At 39.9% G+C, this 20,407-nt stretch overlaps 1 protein-coding gene across 2 annotated transcripts in view; it reads left to right on the forward strand.

Annotated features, from left to right (window-relative positions):
- PPARGC1A (PPARG coactivator 1 alpha) overlaps positions 1 to 20,407 on the forward strand; it is a 507,763-nt gene that overhangs the window by 417,640 nt on the left and 69,716 nt on the right. The window contains exons 1-2 of one of the 2 annotated variants that reach the window (XM_038401088.2): positions 7,787 to 7,952; positions 13,938 to 14,117. In XM_038401088.2, coding sequence (XP_038257016.1) covers positions 7,905 to 7,952; positions 13,938 to 14,117 — 228 coding nt within the window. In that variant the 5' untranslated portion in view covers positions 7,787 to 7,904. Of the gene's footprint in view, positions 1 to 7,786; positions 7,953 to 13,937; positions 14,118 to 20,407 lie in introns of those variants that run through there. The other variant, XM_038401087.2, reaches the window with a different exon arrangement.

Raw genomic sequence — 20,407 nt, forward strand, 5'->3', positions numbered from 1 at the left:
CATTGTTTTTGTATATTGTATTTTCCTTTGTGCTCATAAAAACCATAACTATGCCCCATATTACAACAATTAGGTCAAATGACTACCATTTAGAATTATTTCCACCTTATACTTTGTTTTAATATAAAAAATGCCAAGAGCGAGGCCCAAGAAAAAAGGCTGACTCAGTTCCACAGAGCTCTGTCTGAGGAAGTTTTTATTTGAACATGAGAGATGTGTCGCTAAGGTTGTCTGTCATCTCTAGTTTATTAAAAAAAATTGCTAGGAGGCACTAAAGCTGTCCACTGCCTTTCACTCTCTTCCTTCATTCAAAGGTGCTTCATTCACGTTGACTTTACTATAGCCATTTTGTGTAAAACAAGACTTGATTTTAGAGCATTTAAAGGTTAGTGTTCTTTTCAGTACTGGGCTGTGTACACTCCAGTGAAACCATTTTCCCAGCCATTTTACAGAACAGACAAAGTTAGAAAGCTATGTGATGTCCCCCCCCCCCATTAGATACAGTAATGCTTTGAAGTGGAGCTGGTAGGAAAGGGTATGGGAACTTCCCAACATTTTGGTTTGTGCTTGGAGATCCCAGCCCCATGAACAAGGGACCACATTGCAAAATCATCTCCAAAACTGAGTCGAATTGGCACTCCTGTCAGCCGAATGGTCAAGGATTGAATGGCTACTGAGCCTGAGTTGTCCTTTACAAGTCAGAGTTGAGGTACATCTTTGGAATGTTATGAAGAAGCTTCCTTTGCTATCACCCATCCTGTAGATATAGCAAGGACTCAATTTCCATGGTTTTTAAACTCATCCTTTGCAAGCACTACCTTTGCATACACACATTTTTTTTAAGGAAACAAAAATTTGCATAACTGTATGCTTCCTTTACAATAATGCTTCCCTATAAGTCCGGGGTGGGCAAACTTTTTGGCCTGAGGGCCACATTAGGGTTGCAAAACTATATGGAGGGCCGAGTTGGGAAAGCTGTGCCTCCCCAAACAGCCTGGCCTCTGCTCCCTATCCGCCCCCTCCCACTTCCCACCCCCTGACTGCCCCCCTCAAAACCCCTGACCCATCCAACCCCCCTGCTCCTTGTCCCCTAACCGCCCCCTCCAGGGACTCCTGCCTCTAAGTGCCCCCCAGACCCCATCCCCTACTTCCTGTCCCCTATCCACAACCCCCGACCCCTGACATGCACTCCAGAACTCCCACGCTATCCAACCCCACCGTTTCCCATCCCCTGACTCCCTATCCACACCCCCGCCCCCTAACAGGCCCCCCCCAGGATCACCATGCTTATCCAATCCCCCTCCTGTTCCCCATCCCCTGACTGCCCCCCCCCAGAACCACCTGCCCCTTACCCAGGCCCCAGCCCCCTTACCATGCCACTCAGAGCAGCATGTCTGGCCACCGCAGCCCCCAGCTGGAGCCAGACATGCTGCTGCACTGCCCTGTAGGAGGGCGCAGCCCTGCTGCCCAGAGCACTGCCCTTGAGGCGGCGTGTCTGCGGAGGAGGGGGGACAGCAGGGGAGGGGATGCGGGCTAACCTCCCTGGCGGGGAGCTGAAGGGCCAGGCAGGATGGTCCTGCAGGCCGTAGTTTGCCCACCTCTGCTATAAGTACTACCTGTAGAAGGCAGCATTTCTCAAATGTTATGTCAGCTGTATATGAACATATGTCACGTCGAATCAGTGAAAATGGCAGCATGTCCAATTCAAATATGTGTCATCTCAGGAGAAAAGAAAATGCATAACCCTGTAATGGTTTGTTAGAGAGGTTTAACCAAGTCCTCATAGACTAGTTCAAATGCACCCTGAGCACACCAGGGACTCTTTAATGTGCAATAATGCAAAACTTAAAATGATGCCCATTTTTTGGCTGAGTTGGTGGATATGGGGCTCTTTAGGTGATATCTATGAAAATGGTGTTATGCTCCCCTTTAGAAATGTACAGAATTAATTTGCCTTAGAGAGCAACCCATCTAAACATAGATTTAATATTGTTAATAGTCGTATATGTTAGTATTTATAGTACCGAGCACCAACAGTGTACCCAGCATTGTACAAATACAGAGGGAGTCAGAGTCCCTGCCAAAAACAGCTTAACACTTAATACACCTTACACCTTAAGAGTACTTTAGATGAGAATAGAAAAGGAGTACTTGTGGCACCTTAGAGACTAACAAATTTATTTGAGCATAAGCTTTCATGAGCTACAGCTCACTTCACAAAAGCTTATGCTCAAATAAATTTGTTAGTCTCTAAGGTGCCACAAGTACTCCTTTTCTTTTTGTGAATATAGACTAACACGGCTGCTACTCTGAAACCTTAGATGAGAATGTTAGAACAGTCTTAGCTCCTAAAAAAATTGCCCCAGGGTTACACCAAGATACCTAGTATGCCCCAAATGATATTATATCCTGGGCTTATCCTACTTAAGCCCTGCTCAAACAAGTCAGAGAAATATTGATCATTGTTAATGATAAACAACGGAAGAAGTTTCTAGAAGTTACTATAAGAGCTTAAGGGAAATTAAGTTACGACTAATGCTAATAAATGTAACCAGGAGAATCTGGATGGGATTTTCCAAAGCACTTATGAGACTTAGGAGCACCAGTCTTATCCCTTAGGTGCTTTTGGAAATCCCACCTCTGGAACTGTTGCCTAGCTGTTTTTTGTATTAGAAGAGCAATTGCACACACAGAAAAGTACAATAACAGTAAAACGTTCAGCCTGCTGTATGGAAATAGTGCTTTTGAACACTGGGGGCCAGACTGAGTGGGAATGCAATTGAAGAGTTTGCAAGACACCTGCCCCTAGTACCCACAGTCAGTCTCTCGTGCGTCCTAGGGACTTAAAAAAATGGATTTTTAAAAGAGAAAAATAACTCAGTGATTCCCATCCCATTGCTGTAACAAAGAGGTATCAACAGCGATCTGTGGTCCCAGTCCTGCAACAGACTCTATGCAGGCAGTTTCCTGTGCTGGTATAGAGCACTATTGACTATAATGGAGCTCTGCTCAGGCATAAGAGTCTGCTCATGTGCAGCAAGTTTTGAAACTGGAGTCCGTCTTCCTTACTAGCAGGAATTTCCTGGTTTTCCCCCCGAAATCTGCTCTCAACCCCTCATAAAGGTTTCTATAGGAAACTGACTCCTTTATGTGGTTCAGCCTCCCTAAACTGAAAAATTCCAAGCTCGCAGGTGTGATATAAGAAAATGGGTACATTTCTTTAGAGATTAATCTTTCTTTAAAACAGTGATACTGGAATGAAAGACTTTGGTCGTACTACTTTTAACGAGGCTGACAAACTGGGTTGTTTTTTTTTTTTTGCTGTTTATAGTGAATATAGGTTCTGGAAAAACATGTTCCAAAAGTTAGGAAAAACCTATTATAACTAACATATTTCTATACAGTCAATTTTTTGGTGGTGACAAATCCCTTACTCCTGTCTTGTTTTAATAATATTCACTAATAAATAATTTCATAATGTTTATTAACGGGAGATTTCAGAAATGCCAAAGATAGTTAGGAGTCTAACTTTCAATAGGATTTAGGCACTTTTGAAAATCTTCCCCAAAACTTTCAGTCATAAAGGGCCATGACTGTGAAACCCATACTCTCACTGATGAGCACTTAATCTGGTAACTGTTCATCTTCAGGGCAGTGGGGTTACTCATGTCTGTAAGTATTTATCAATGTGAGTAAGGGCTGTATAGTTGGGCTCAAAGTATGTGAAAGTATCTGTTTTTAGACCCGATCTTGATCAAATTCCCATTATCTTCAGTGGTGGAGGACTGAGGCCATTGTACCAGTATTGGAGTTAGACAAAGATATTTTACCCATTTTTGACTCTCTGGAACGTCACAGGTTCAAGATGTTATTGGGTTCTGGTTCTGCTTAGAGCAGACTGATAGGAAAAAGGAACAGAGAAGAAAAAAATCGAACAGGACAAAAATGCAGCACACGGCTGGAAGAGTGATAAACAAATGCAAAGTGAAGAGGGGTAGAGAGAAGATTTCTAATAAAAAATTAATACGGTATGTATACTTTATAGAGGACACCCATTTGTGCTAACTTAGCTTCTGAGCAGTGTTCTTCTGTCCTTTATACAAAGCACAGGCTTATCTTACATAAAAAAAAAGTTGTCTGACTCCTGGGGGAGGTAGTGGAAATGAATTTAAATTCCATGAAAAGTGGTTTGTAAACTGTAACTTGCTGAGAATCTAACACGTTGTTTGTGATTTGTAAAACCTAATGGTTTGCTCATCATTAGACTGTAGCCTCTCCTCTGATAAAGTAGCTAAATCTGTTGAGTATCAGCAACATACAGTACTTGTGTGTGGGGGGAGGTAAGTACGTTCCCTGTTGATCAGTGGTGTAGGTGAAGGAAGTTGGGCCAAATTTCTCAAAAGTCAACTCAGATTTTGGATGCCTCAGTTTTTAGATGTGCAACTGGAGACAACTTACGATGTTTCAAGAGGGGCACCCAGAAATGAAGGAAACTAAAAGCAGTGGCCACTTTGGAAAGTTTGAACCATAGAGAGGAGGTGAGGGCTCAAGGGACCAAAAGGACAAAAGGTATGGGTATGAGAAAAGGATATTAGAAGAAAGAGACCGAGTGAATGATGTGTGCAGAAAAAGATTGCGGGACTAGAGATAGGGTCCTGATAGAAGAAAAGGCAGAATTTTGTAAGCACAGCGAAGTGGAGACGGCATGCTCGGGAAGCATTGGAAGAGAAATGGCAGTCAACAGAATGCTGGCCTCATGAGAGGGGGGAAAACAGTGCCAAGGAGGCCTGAAGTCTTTATCATAAAAATCTCTCTGACTGAGGAGATCTTTTGTTTCACATGATGCTGTAGGGCAATCTAATTAGTTTGAAAAGTCTACTTGTAATGAGTGTGTCCTCAGTAACTGCCTAGGAAACACATTTGTTCAGCTTTTAGCATTTACGAAGCATTAGGGGTGAAAGTCACTGAAACTAGCACAGAGAGGTGTAAGAATCCAGGTTTCCTCAGGGGGAAAGTAGCTTTAATTTCTACTGTCAGCATCCATTAGAGGCTGCGTATTCATGTGTAAAGACTGCACAATCATATGAACCCATCTTTTACTTTGGCGTAGCCTCCATAAACTACCCACCTGTTGGAAGGCAGTTTGTGGCCATTGCCTGCTTCCTTGACAGATGTGGCTCTGCCAGCGCTCTTTGCTCTGCATGAACAATAGGAGAATCTAATCCCATAATTTAAAGTCCTCTGTTTACACAATTGCTTATGATCACTTCAAAACTATTTTCTATCATGGATATACTATTGTAACTTTGTTTTGCATTACCTATATGGTTGGTTACAAACCACGTTTAAGGACATTGATAAAAGATATCTAATGGGCAAGTTCATGGTAAAATTTGAGCTAGACAGGTCTTTAAAAGGTAAGCCTCTCCCTAACAGACTGAGAACCCTTGTTTAAACCATGTGATCTAGAATCATGCTGGAAGAATGGTTTTCAAGTACAGTTTGGTCAGAACATTCCTTGACATCCATTCTGGAAAATTGTTGCTGCAAGAATAGGTCAAGCCAATGTGTGTACAGGCCTTTAGCAAAGCTCTATACTATTATTAGTTGTTGCTGGTACTATCCATTATGGGCTAGGAAAGTTCTCCCATCTCGAAAGCTAGTATGAAATCACCACAAACATTACAGTTTGTATTTATCAGTTAACTTGCTAATTTGAAGCAAACGTAGTGAGGTGGAATTGTAGAAAATAGAAACAACACGAGCAGGTCAAAATATCCAAAACAGCAATATAAAATGTTCTAGTGTAAATACATTCCTATAAAAAGTGTGAATGGAACTTAAAAAAAATGATGGATTTTGTACAGTCAATGAACACAATTATAAGTAGGTATTGAAGGAGAATATTCCACCAAGCATGGATCCACTGATAATAATTAATAAGAATCTACTCCACTTCAGTCAGTCGGGTGCCCAACATTATTTCACAGTTGACTGTTCTGAGGGTAGAGGTAATGACCTTTGCCCCAGATCTTAATAATTTACTGCAGTTTTATCATTAAATCAGCATATAATTGGGAAGGAAATTAGGTTTTTTTCATGGTGAGAGCCAAGTAATACCGTTAATTTAATCATTTGTAGGAAAAGGCTTTCTATAGTCACAGGGTATTTTGTTGTGGGTTTTTTTAATTAAGTAAAGTAGAAACAATGTCACTTTTTGTCATTCATGTTTGATGAAAATATGACAGTGTGATGTGATTTGCAATTTAAACACAAGCAGGGAAATCTGTACTTTTTTTCAAATCCGGCAATGATAAATTGTCAAATAAGCCAAGTGTTTTCCTGTGACTTGTTACAATTTTTGGAATGCATTTAGTATCTGAAAAATAACCTCCTGCAGCATCTTTTTGTCTTCTCTCTCAGCAAAATCTCTGTAGCTTGATAATAACTACATTCATTTAGCATTTAGAATAATCAAGTTTGCAAATAACTTAACAATGAAAATGAATATTTCATAGCAAGGAGAATGACCAATTATGGTTTTGTGAGTATAACTAGCAGGACAGCATGACTCATATCTAGCACTTATATTTTGCAAACTAGACTTTTGAATACAGCTAATTAAAAAGAGACAAAGACACAACTTTTTTAAAAATGAAAAGGCAGGTGGAGATGGTTAAACAAGACCTTTATTTTTTTCTGTTGTGGGAAATGTTCTGCAGTTATGTTTGGTACCTTCAGTTTGTTATGTATTCAGTGTGTAGTGTCATCATAAACCAGTTGCACCTGCAGCAGCTCCCATTGTCTCAGGGAGAGAGCTGTAAAAGGCTTAAAGAAGAAACACTTCTTTTAATAGCATGTTGTGTTTTCACATGACAACGAGAGTATTCTTGTTTTTAAACAGAAAATGCACAGCCCAGGTCAGCGAGGTTGGAATACAGTGTTTATACAAAAATGCACCCTAAGGCACCCTGAGGAAATACTACTTATATGAAAATGGAGACAGGAATCTGAGCAGTTATGGACAGGACTACAACAGTTGTATTTAATAACATTGTTTTCCAGGATGGCTGCATGAGAAATGGAAATGATTATAGAGAAGAGCTGAAAAAAGAAATCTATATTTCAGTGGGAGCAGGATCAGGCCCCTTATTTGTAGCAGATGCTAAATAAGTAAAGTAATATGTTTGCATTGATGTTTGCAGCATCACTGTGAGATACAATCTGTGTAGATGTCTTTGCTTGTAAAAAAAAAAAATTAGCTCCAGTAGTTATTGATCAGAAGATCAAAAAAATACTCCACTAGGTATAAAATGACTAGTAAAAATTAATCATGCAGTAACTTTTTACACACCTCTCTAATAGCATTTCCAAACTAAACAGCACTAGTTAGCCAACCCTAAGTAGCCCACTTAGAATCAACGTATTCAAAAAATACATGTTTTAACTCATATGAGAGTTACTTCACTTTTGTCTTTGTAATAAATACAGCTTTGTCTGTTGTTTGTTTTGGAAAAAAAATAAATTAAAAAAAGATTGTAGGGGATTTTAGTTATATGGCAACAGCACAATTTAGGGGGGTGTGGCATTAAAATCTGATTTTAATCACAGTGTGGTGCTGAAGACTCAAAGGTCTGAGTGGTTTTTAAAAAGATTTACTTCACTTAAGCCTAGGTCTGCCTCTGACTAGTGACGTCACTAGTTTTAGCAGCAGCACAAGAAGGCTGGGTGAGTGACAGCCCAGCCTACTTTTTAAATAGCTTTGTCATGTGACTGGGAACAGTAGTAAGACAGGTGCCTTCAGTTCACTCTCAGTAAGGGTCGAGTTGCCTGCATGAGTGTATGCTCTGTGTGAGACTGTGGATTGTCGTTTAAAAGCTATACTGCTGTCATTCAGGAGCTGGATGGCGTGGGACATGTGCAACCAGGACTCTGTCTGGAGTGATATAGAGGTGAGCTTTGCATTATGAACAGTGTGAGAATTGTCTTGTGTGCAACCCTTCTGGAGGTAATTTTTTTAAATGGAATAATTATAAAAGTATATTAGATATCGTATGTTGGAAAGAAGTCTGAATCGTATGTGAACCCTAGTAACTTTGCTAATTTAAGGTTACTTTATGATGCCTTGAGCAAATCAAAGCTTAGCTGCTGTCATCAGTATCTCCTGCAGTTGGAAACTATTTTCATGTGCCTTTGGCTCGCTTTCCAGTCATATGCAATATTTATGCTCTAAGATATTGATATGAATCAGTGTCTGAAGTCTTTCCAGTGGCATTTAGTGGCCTGGTTGGAAAAATGCCACGTCTATTTATAATTAGATTAAAACTTTTTTTAAAAAGTTAAAATTAATCAGTGGTTTCATATTTTGATTTTTGTTTGGTTTTGTTTTTTGCTATGCTCTGTTCAGGATTTTTCTCATTTATCACTTGCAGAATTGACACACACAAACTGAGAAAGATGAATATGATGTTGTTGCTTTATTGTTTTAAATTCCTTTAAAACAGGGTACAGGAAATAGATGTTACTTTACTTCTGATTATTGAACTGGATTATAGTATTGCAGTTAAAATGTTCCATAGGACAAGGTTCTCAGTTAATCCAAGTAGTTCAGCAAATAGTTAAATCCTACTGTACAGCAGAGACAACAGGATGAACCATGAGAATAGAGTTTATGCGGGACTATGTGAGCTGCTGCTGCTGCTTCTATAAAAATAGATGGCAATACATCAAATCCACAGCTTCTGCTGGCTACAGTTCAAAAAGGAAAAAAGCAAGCAATTCCCTGGTAATCTCTGGAGTATAATGTGAGGTTTGAGGATTTCTGCATATTTGCATTCGGCAAAATGGAGCATTATCTGAAAGTTCTGGCAACTTGTGAAGCAAAGGAAACTTTCTTTGGACCCGGTTGAGAGGAATCCAAAAGACAAACCTTCTCAAAGGAACTGACCCCCTGACGACAAGTTTGGAATAAGTACTTAAAATGCTCCCCTTAGACATCTTTTAAATAAGATGCATATATGGTGCAGAGATACACATCTATAGTGAAAATGTGCTGGTGTTCTCTGTTTGTACAATTACATTTTTCCTATCTATTAAGGTATGCATCGGATTCTTAACTCTTTTTGTCGTGTTTTCAATATTTGCAGCATGCCATTGTATCCACTGATTTCTGTTTGCATATTGTAATTGCTCTTATCTTGTTTTGATTTCTTGGTAAAATAGAATAGATATGGATAATTCATATGTCTTGTAGCTATTATGAGTCGAGGCTGTAAGTGGATGACTTTCTGGCTCCAAAGTTCTAATTGTTTCTGAGTAGCTGGAGTGTCCTGTGGGTTGTTGTCTGGCTTATAGCGTGGGTCTCAGCTGCTGTAGCTTCATTTTTCCATCCATGTATTATTTTAATGCTGCTAGAATTTGATTGAGGAACCAGCTTATATGGAAATATTGAAGATTTATTGTAATCATCAGAGTTCCTGCAGTAATTTCAAGCTAGTAATGGAATAGATCATTTATAGCAATCATTTTTTTCAGAGAGGAAAAAAGGGTTGATCTTAATATTAATTGTGTGGCGGATGGATTAGCTGTTGGTAGATTTTTACCAACTGGCTCTTGCATTTTACTTTGTATAGCGACATAGTAGTGGCTGCATGCTGCTTTGGCTCTGGGGATCACCTTTATGATCTACAGTATTGCAAGCAGCAGGTACTGTAGGCAGCTTTCATATTTTGAATTGTTAATGTTTGTTGTCCACTTAAAATGCATTATACCCTCTTGCACATAATGACAGGCTAGCATGTTGCTTAATAAAGGCCTGCGTCACTATAGCTGATCAGAATCCCCAGTGTTTCACTGTTTCATGAAGGTGATATACAGTCAGGTTGCAAAGACTGATAGAGAGAATCTGCATGGCACACATTCTGTCAAGTCTGTCATTCCTTACTGGGTTCATTCCCTTGCTGTTTCAACAAACTTGTTAAAACTAAAAGATTATTTTTACATTAATATAATTAATGTGGTACAAGTCCAGTCTTTTTTTTTTAATTTACCTTCAAAGGCATAAAGATGTCTAAAAGGTTAATGAAGAATTATACTTAATTATAATGATTCATTATCATCAGTGCAGTTAAGGTAATTTATTGTTTGCTCCCTAACAAAGAAAGGAAGTCTGTTGGGGTGAAATAATACACAATAATTAACCTTTTGTGTTTAGCGACTACTCTATCCTCTTAAATCTTATTATAAAATTAGGGATATAGTTGTGAAATAACTGTCATACCTGTGAAAAGACAGTGAAATGTGTTATGGCAATGCAGGCACACCTGTTACAGATGTAAAGGCAAAGAGTAAATATCAACATGTCAGATGAGGACAATTATAGGACTTGGAGTGTTAAACCTGACATCATCCAAAAGCCAAATATAAATTAATAACAGGAACACTTGCTACTAATGTGTCTCAGATTAGAAGCATAATGCCATATTCAGAAACATTGATTTTATTATCATGTCAACATTGGCAAGAGCATGTGTACTTCATTTCAGCTGTTAAATTTTTTAAGTGACATTGCCGTCATTATAGACAAATGAAAGCTGCAATGGATATTTTTTACACAGCTGTTTATATTGCTTAAAATGCCCATTGCAGGACTTTCAAAATGCATATTACTACAGCCCTAAGATGTTTAAGTAGGTGATGCACAGAGTGAAGCTATTTTTACAAACGAAAGTAGTAACAGATCAGCAGGATACTTTAGAAGTCTACGGCATCAGTTTTAAGTCAGTGACCTCCACAACACAAACCTGGGAATGATGCTGAGAATCTACCTTTTCAGTCAAAAACTAGATTATCCTTTAATGAGATCACAGATTTCATCTGTGCATCAAAAAAAGGTCATCTTGGCATTATAAGATTGCTGCTGGAAGGTTATGTCAGCGCTAGAAAATGGGGAAGCTTTTTAATTTCTTTTTCTTTGCAGTTTTTCTGTGGCCAAAATAAAAAGAAGTAAATTTCATTGTACAAAATTTCACCTAAGCAAGGCCTTGGCCTGTTGAAGTTCCAAGCTCTCTTAAATAACAGGAAGCAAAGCAACTGATATTTCAAAGGCTCCCTTTGCAATCCCTAAGTTCCTTTGCCCCTTGGCCTATTTGTATAATTGTCTTGTAGTATCCTGGTAGACTAGTGGAAGTTGCAGGGCCGGCTCTAGGCACCAGCAAAACAAGCAGGTGCTTGGGGCGGCATATTTCTAGGGGCGGCATTCCGGCGCTGGCCATGCCACCTCTAGAAATATACCCCAGCTCGCCTCTACTCCGCTTCTGCCTGCTCCCCTGAGCGCGCCGCACTGCTTCTCCCCCCTCCCTTCCTTTCTCCCAGGCTTGCTGCTTCATGTGGCAAGCCTGGGAGGGAGGAGAAGCCGAGCAGCGGCGCGCTCAGGGGAGGCGGTAGTGGTGGAGCAGAAGTGAGCTGGAGCGGGGAGCAGTTCCTCTACCCCCGTTCCCTCCTGCGCTCCCTCCCCCACCCTCGCTCACATCCGCTCTGCCTGCTCCCCTGAATGTGCTACCTCTCCCTTACCTGAGATGGAGGGGGGAGATGTGGAGCAGCAGCTTGTTCAGGGGAGCAGGCGGAGTGAAGGTGAGCTAGAGCAGGGGATTGCGGGGGGGGAGCCGCAGGAAGCAATGGGGGGGGGGAAATGTGGCATGTCTGGGGGAGGAGGCGGGGCCTGGAATGTGGGGAAGGGATTGGGAAAGGGCGGAGTCGGGCGCAGGGGAGGGCATGAAAAAAAAGTGGGAGGTTGGCTAAAAATTTTTTTGCTTGGGGTGGCAAAAATCCTAGAGCCGGCCCTGGGAAGTTGCATGGTAAATTATAGCCTTTACCAGCTGGACTGAGTCTACTGTCTCTGTTCCTGGTTCCCAGAATGTTGCTCACCATTATGCTGCTGCTTATAGCCCATGCAATGCAGACTTGCAAAGATTCCCAGCTACAAAAATCTCTATGACAGGTTTCAGAGTAGCAGCCGTATTAGTCTGTATTCGCAAAAAGAAAAGGAGTACTTGTGGCACCTTAGAGACTAACAAATTTATTAGAGCATAAGCTTTCGTGAGCTACAGCTCACTTCATTGGATGCATTTGGTGGAAAAAACCAAATGCATCCGATGAAGTGAGCTGTAGCTCACGAAAGCTTATGCTCTAATAAATTTGTTAGTCTCTAAGGTGTCTCAAAAATCTCTATGAAATTTATTTCATTTAAACGTAACTTCAGCTCTCTCATATCACTGCAAAAGGCAGCATTATCAAGAGCATTATAAAGAGCAGCATAACAAATAGTGAGTCATCCACATCAGTGGGCATGGTAAAGTTATTGCCCTACAAACCTACCCTTTTAGATGGTGGTACTTCTGGGATTGACTTCATTCAAAGTTGAACTTAGGAGATCATTCAAATTGCCCAATCAGCTAACTGGAGGTCTGGATTTTCTGTTTGGTCCATCCTTACCATTAACACAAACTGATAAAGCTAGAAACAATCAAAGGCAATGGTGAAAACCCATTCTCAACTGGCTTTGTTATGGCTTTTAACCACTTAATTGCTGTAACTGCCAGTAGCCTCTGTACAGAAGAACTCTCCAGCTTCCTTTCCAATGATGTATATGGGGCAGCAGTGAAAGGAGCTACTGCATTGGTTATCGCTGAAGGTGTGGATTTCAATTGTGTATTTCCTGGTTTCTGTTAATAATGAAAAAACAGTTCAGGTGGTATTTTTGAATTAAAGTTTCTGTGCTACGGTAGAAGCATTGTATGAAAGTGTGTATTTTTATTTACCTCAGTTGATACCTAAAATGACTGATCCTGATATACTAAAGAAAATATTCTGGGTTTATATTAATGAAATTGATATTCTACTGATCTGTACTCTATTTCTAAGGTATGCAGAGGACGACATTCACACTAGTGAAGAAGGTCCACACACTTTAGTCCCCTCCCCTTACGATGAATTTCCCCAGCAATGACAGGAGGCTCAGACAAGTGTAGCATTGTGCTGACTGGACAGTCCAGAGGAAAACTCCCTCTTGGTGCTTCTGATATAGCTGCTGCTTACAGACCGTAAATCTCTTAGATACAGCAGTGTACGCACGTACAACCAGCACAGCCACAGGTTGGAAGACTCCATAAACTAACCATGACTGCTATAGCACTTGGCAGGGGCATGAGGTACACTTCATGATTTGCTTACTATGAGGACAGTATTTTAGAACCAGGTTGTTAAAATCTGTGCAGTTCCTGAGGGTGCTGATAAGCCAGAGCCTTTGGTAGATGGGTATAGACGTGCATGGCCTGTGGCAGGCAGGCACAGTGTCTCCAGGAGCTTTGGGAAGTGAACAAAGTAGCACCTACTGCTGTATCCTTCAACGGGGTGCAATACATGTGGCAGTCAACATCTTGACTGACCCAAGGGATTAAACCAAGGCCATATAGAGCTGAAAGCATGAACCTCTACAGCTTGAGGTGCAGATCTTGCCTGTATAGCTTGCAGCTGTAACAGACTCACATCTTCTGTGGTTTGGGCATAGAGGAAGATGCATAAAACACACTGACCAGTTGGTTACCCATGCACTCCCACCCGTGCTGATTCCTTTCTGCTGGCTGGGACAGAAAAGAGATAGAGCCATGTCTTGGCAGTCCTTGTTTGGATTTCTAATGCTGCAGATGCTAGACTCTCCAGGGCGCATAAGAAAAAGGATAGTAGTGATCACTTTGCTCACCTGTGCAGGCTACTCACAATCTAACACTCAGTGTGTCTTTCTAAAAACGAGATAAACTCTAGTGACCTGCTCTGTAGAAGTGAGTGACTTAATCAAGGCTTAATTCTCATCCATGCAGTTATGGTTAACATATTCTGGTGATTAATGAAAGTGTGTGTTTCTGTACTTCTCCCTGCAGTGTGCTGCTCTGGTTGGTGAAGACCAGCCTCTTTGCCCAGATCTCCCAGAACTTGACCTCTCTGAACTAGATGTGAATGACTTGGATGCAGACGGTTTTCTGGGTGGACTCAAGTGGTACAGCGACCAATCAGAAATCATTACCAATCAGTACAGCAATGAATCATCAAATATATTCGAGGTAAGGGAAGCGGATGCAAAAGTATATTTCAGATTGCTTCATGTTTTTACCAGGTGGAATGATAATCTTCTAATAAAAAAGAGCCAATAGATGCTGAAGTACAGCTGTGACGTCTGTTATAGCCTCCCTCTGACACCCTTAATCCTCATGATCAAAAACAGACCTATTATCTGGAGAGAAGAAATGGTTGGAAAGAATTAAGTGGATTTCTTATTTCTGGAATGAAAGTGCTGAAGAGATACCAGGTTACACTATGGCATAACACTTAGATATTGCAAAATAGTCTGTTGCAAAGAAAAACAAAAGTTGAAACCTGTTTGTCGTCTTCCACATTCATTTCGCAGAAACAAACGCAGTGGAATACAGCATCTATTGATGGCTCTTAATATTTTATAGGTTAGTAATTATTATTAAACCTACAGGTCCCAAACAGGAACCAATTGTGCTATGTGTTGTACATGCACATATCAAAAAGTTCTTCCACTCTAAGTACAAGATGAGACCATAGGTGGATGCAACAAACAGGCTGGGGGGAGCACAGCATCAGAGTCAGATTATTCTGATTATCATAAGAAGCAGTGGTCATAGCATGCCAACTGACTAGTCACTGATGTGTGTTTTATAGACGTAATGGCAGAGGGCAGTCTTAAAGAGAGAACTGAAGGATTTCAGGAGAGATTTAAATGCCCTCTTTAAAATACTACTGTGGGGGTCAAAGTGTATAAGAGATGGGCTATGCCCTCTTTGCCTCAACCACTAATTCTCCTTTCCTGTGTAAGACCTCAAGATTCTCCACTACTTAATTCTCAGACAACTATGCCACTCTTGAACCCTAATCTTCTTTCCTCCTAGATGGTAGTAAATGCAGTAGATCATCCTCTGGCTGGGAAATTGGGCAATAGTACATTTGATGAGCTGGCAGAAAGACCTTGGGCAACAATAAGCTATTACCCCCTGCTTCACCTCTGCCTAGCAGATCACAGATGATCACAGACCAGAAGCATTCCTGGTCCACTTACTTGGGGGAATCCCCAGAATAAAGACTGTTAAATTTAATACCTATCAAATACTAAATGCTTCAATAAGGTAAAATGCATTTGGAGGTGAAATACAGCCTTTATGAAATACTCTGAGCCAAAATCAGCTATTACTTATGCTGGCATAATTTAACTGCAGCAAATTAAGTTACTCTGGATGAACACTGATGTCACTTTTCAGAGTAGCAGCCGTGTTAGTCTGTATTCGCAAAAAGAAAAGCAGTACTTGTGGCACCTTAGAGACTAACAAATTTATTAGAGCATAAGCTTTTAATGCATCCAATGAAGTGAGCTGTAGCTCTCGAAAGCTTATGCTCTAATAAATTTGTTAGTCTCTAAGGTGCCACAAGTACTGCTTTTCTTTTTACTGATGTCACTGAGAGCAGAAACTGGCCCTCTGAGCCTGGTGTTTCTATCATTCACACTGGTGTAATTCAGGAGTAATTTACTTCTATAAATTATACTAGTTTATAGTATTATACTAGTATAAAACCAGTGTAAGTGGAGCAGAAGCCAGTTCTCTGTCTCCAAGGGAGAAATTTTGAAACATTCTGTATTCTGAAGTTTTGTGAAACTTCAAAATGTTGTGTCTTGTGCTTAAATTTCAGTCATAGTAAGTAAGTGACACATGTTATAATCAAGTAATTGGGCTGCTCTATTATAGTATTCTTATATGGTCAGTATGGGAAGGAGTTCATAACATTTGTAAGCAAGGTTAAATTGGGTTATATCGGAGAGAATTAATGAATTAGAACTTCTGCTTCCAAATAAATCACTAAAACCCAAATGTATAGACCTTTTTCGTTGGCTGAAGTAAAATCAGCAAAGGATTATATTCAGTGTTGATAAATGCAAAGTAATGCACATTAGAAAACATAATCTCAACTAGAAAAGGAGTACTTGTGGCACCTTAGAGACTAACAAATTTATTAGAGCATAAGCTTTCGTGAGCTACAGCTCACTTCATCGGATGCATTTAATCTCAACTATATATATAAAATGATGGAGTCTAAATTAGCTGTTACCACTCAAGAAAGAGATCTTGGAGTCATTGTGGATAGTTCTCTGAAAACATCCACTCAATGTGCAGTGGCAGTCAAAAAATGAACATAATGTTAGGAATCATTAAGAAAGGGATAGATAATAAGACAGAAAATATCATATTGCCTGTATATAAATCCATGGTATGCCCACATCTTGAATACTGTGTGCAGATGTGCTCGTCACATCTCAAAAAAAATATATTGGAATTGGAAAAGGTTCAGAAAAGGGCAACAAAAATGATTAGGTGTATGGAGCATCTGCCATATGAGGTGAGATTAATAAGACTAGGACTTTTCAGCTTGGAAAAGAGACGACTAAGGGGGGATATGATAGAGGTCTATAAAATCATGACTGGTGTGGAGAAAGTAAATAAGGAAGTGTTATTTACTCCTCATACCACAAGAACTTGAGGTCACCAACTGAAATTAATAGGCAGCAGGTTTAAAACAAACAAAAGGAAGTATTTTTTCACACAACACATGGTCAATCTGTGGAACTCCTTGCCAGAGGATGTTGTGAAGGCCAGGACTATAACAGGGTTCAAAAAAGAACTAGATAAGTTCATGGAAGATAGGTCCATCAATGGCTATTAGCCAGGCTGTACAGTGTTGGTGTCCCTCTCCTCTGTTTGCCAGAAGCTGGGATTGGGCCACAGGGGATGGATCACTTGACGATTATCTGTTCTGCTTATTCCCTCTGGGGCACCTGGCATTGGCCACTGTCGGAGGACAGGATACTGGGCTTGATGGACCTTTGGTCTGACCCAGTATGGCCGTTCTTATGTTCTTATGATTTAGTCTTCTAAAAATTAAGATCCTGATTCTGCAATATACTTAAGTGTGTGAGTAACTTTAATACATTTAATTCCAATGGGAATTAACTCCCAATGAGACTGCTCATGCCTTAAAGTCAGGTATGTTCTTAAGTATCTTGATGAATCAATGGCCAAACTTATAAAGGATAAAATTGTCATTTATTATGCATGCTGATTCCATTCCTGAAGATCAAAATGTTATACAAACACAGGGATAAATACATGATGTTTAAACTGTCTTGGTTGGTGCACAGCAATATCAAGACATTGGCCCATCACGTGGCATTTAAAGTCAGTCATATTAAGGTGTATTTGGAAGTGCAGACCACCAGGGTTCAGTAGAAAGAGATAGAATACATCTAAAAAAGTGCATTGTGAGGCAGCAACTAACATTGTCAGAAACCGAGATTTGGACAAGAAGTGTTTTTCATCTTCCCTAGCAGACAAATTCTGCCATCATTTACTCAAATGCCACCCCTCAGACTTCAAAGACTTCACTGACTTGAATTACAGATTGCACTGAAGTCAATGAGGGCACACTTTGGCTCAGAGACTACTTCCTCTGAGGGGCAGATTGTTGTCCAATAGCACTTTGCCATATTGTCGCATAAGGGCAACACTATATTCAGCCTGTCATTTATTATATTTAAACTGCCTTAATTGGTGCACAACAATAGGTACAGCCATTGGTCTATCATGTGGCATTGGGGTTTAAAGTCACAGTCTCATTAATCTGCATATGTCATACCTGAGTGCAGACAGAGGTGGGAGGATTACATCTAAAGGGCAGCAATTACAAGAGACTTGAAAAGTGCAGTGGACAATATTCCTATGCTGGGGTCTAGCTGCTTCCAGTTCTCAAATGTAGGCAGGGTCCTGACACACACTGCTAGGCCCCCCTTGGGCCGTGAGATATTGTTGGCAGCACTAACACACCTCTGACACCTAGCCTTTACGCCTGGAATGGCAAATGCCAGAATTCTTCCTAAAAAAGCAAAGGAGTACATGTGGCACCATAGAGACTAACAAATTTATTTGAGCATAAGCTTTCGTGAGCTACAGCTCACTTCATTGTAGCTCACGAAAGCTTATGCTCAAATAAATTTGTTCGTCTCTAAGGTGCCACAAGTACTCCTTTTCTTTTTTGCGAATACAGGCTAACACGGCTGCTACTCAGAATTCTTCCTGTATTCTTGCGAGTGTGCAGAGTAGGCTAAGACCCAGATTTTCAATGTTATTTAGGTATTGCTGCATTCAGCATTGCTATGCCTTATGGATTTCGGAACCTACATCTCATTTTCAAAAGGGATGTAGGCACTTAGGAACCAAAATCCCATTGATAGTCTATGATATTTAGGCTCCTAAGTTCCTAAATCACTTTTGGAAATGAGACTTGGGCTCCTAAATCAATTAGACATAGCAAGACTGAGCACACCACCACCTAAATACCTTTACAATTCTGGGCCTAAGAGTTCATCGTCAGTTTCACTGTTATCACACAACCATTCATGACTGGTCACAATATTGCCCATTGTGTGTAAAAGCCTGTGCTAAACTACATGCAACACAGGCTATGGAGAAGGGAAGGGTCTCTATATAGCTTCTGGGAACCTGATTGAAGGTTACTAATATTCCATATCTTGGTATCACATTAATAATTTCTACCTCTACCGTTCTTTGTTATTAGTTAGTTCTAGGAAAGAGGGGAATAAAGGAGTTGTTTTCTTACAGGGTAGGCAGTCATGATCAGGCTATCCAAACTGAATAATAGAAAACTCGCCCTTCTTTCTGGGCCAGCTTTTTCCAAACTTTAACCCCATCCCTGTTCTCCATTATGTAGCTCTGTGTGTGTGTGTGTGTATATAATATGTATATGTAGCACTATTTCTTGTCTCTGCTGCTTCTTAATGAGACAACTGAGGGTGCTCAAGAACAATAAAAGATGTGTCCTTCCTCTGGGGATTATCTTGGTGATGCTCTGAGACAAACTATTTGTGTTAACGCAGAGAATGGAAGCTCTACCTAGTCTCTTGTTTGTTAATTTCTGGATTTTTCTATATTGATTAGCTTTGGCATTTCAGCTCTTTCTTTTTAAAGAAAATATAATTATCTTAATCATCCTGGGGCAATATGTTTTAGAAGCCTCAAAGCCTCTATCTGAGAGCTGACTGCTATGAAAACATGAAATATATTCCAAATTTGTTCAAAATGGAATTGCAAACAAAAGATCGAAAGTACAAGCAGCACAACAATAATTGAAAACCTAACCATAAGTGAACCACTCTCTCCTTTGAGTTAACAATGCTTGGCTTATTGCTTATGCACTGTCTAGGTGAGGGCCTATATTTGCAAAAGGGACTTATGAAATTTTGGGTGCCCAGCCTGAGGCATCTTTAATAGGGCTTGTGTTTCAGAGGGTACATACTCTGCACTTCTGTCTCAAACTGAAAACTGAAGCCTATTAAAGGCATTTTCCTTCTAAAAATTAGTGAATTGCCTCTTTGAAAATTAAGTATTGTAGGAATTATTATTATTAGTTTATGAATGTATTATGGTAGTGGTTAGGGATCAACTGAAAACTTGATCCACATGTACTAGACAGTGTGCAAACATAAATTAAGAGACAGTCTTTGCCCTGAAGAGTTTTCAGTTTAAATATGATGATTTACAGTCTAAATCTAATGAGAGATAACAATCTAAATGTGATGCGAAAATTGACAGCATTGCTATAGAATAGATATTTCTGATTCATCACTACAGTACTCCATTTGTATCCCAGTGCAACTGGTTTTACACTGGCATGAAATTGGAGGAACACAGTGGTGAATTAAGGCCTTACTGTTACATTGATGTTGCATGTTCTTTATCAGTGTTGTACATTCATTAACTTTTTTTTTTCTATTCTTAGCCTGGCTACCTCTATTTTCTTCCCCGATTTTCATTGCCTGAGATTCTGATCATTGGAGATGTATGTTAAGGGAGTTTTTACCCTTAAGGGCACTGTCTATTGACATAAGCTCATGCAAGTAAATAGTTAACTGGCTGTGTGTACTTGTTAGGTAGATGGCTTTCTTTCTCATTCACTTTTGTGATTTGCTTTTGGAAAGGATCAGACCTTCAAAAATTATATTTGTACAAAACTGATTCTGCTGCCCTTTTACAAAAAATAAACTGGTTTCAATTCTTAAAGTCATTACTATGTGAAATGTGGAGATCTGTAGATCTTTGAGTAATGTGAATTAGAAGACTTTTTTGTGTTCTTCCTCGGGAGATGAAAATTGTTACCTCCTGAGGTGTATTTCAAATATATTGCACCCTGTATACTAACCCTATATAAGGTTAGTCATATTTAAAATTATTTATGAAGAGTGGACAGCATTATACAGAGGATAGAG

This window comes from Dermochelys coriacea, chromosome 4, assembly GCF_009764565.3.
Source record: "Dermochelys coriacea isolate rDerCor1 chromosome 4, rDerCor1.pri.v4, whole genome shotgun sequence".
NCBI lineage: Eukaryota > Metazoa > Chordata > Testudines > Dermochelyidae > Dermochelys > Dermochelys coriacea.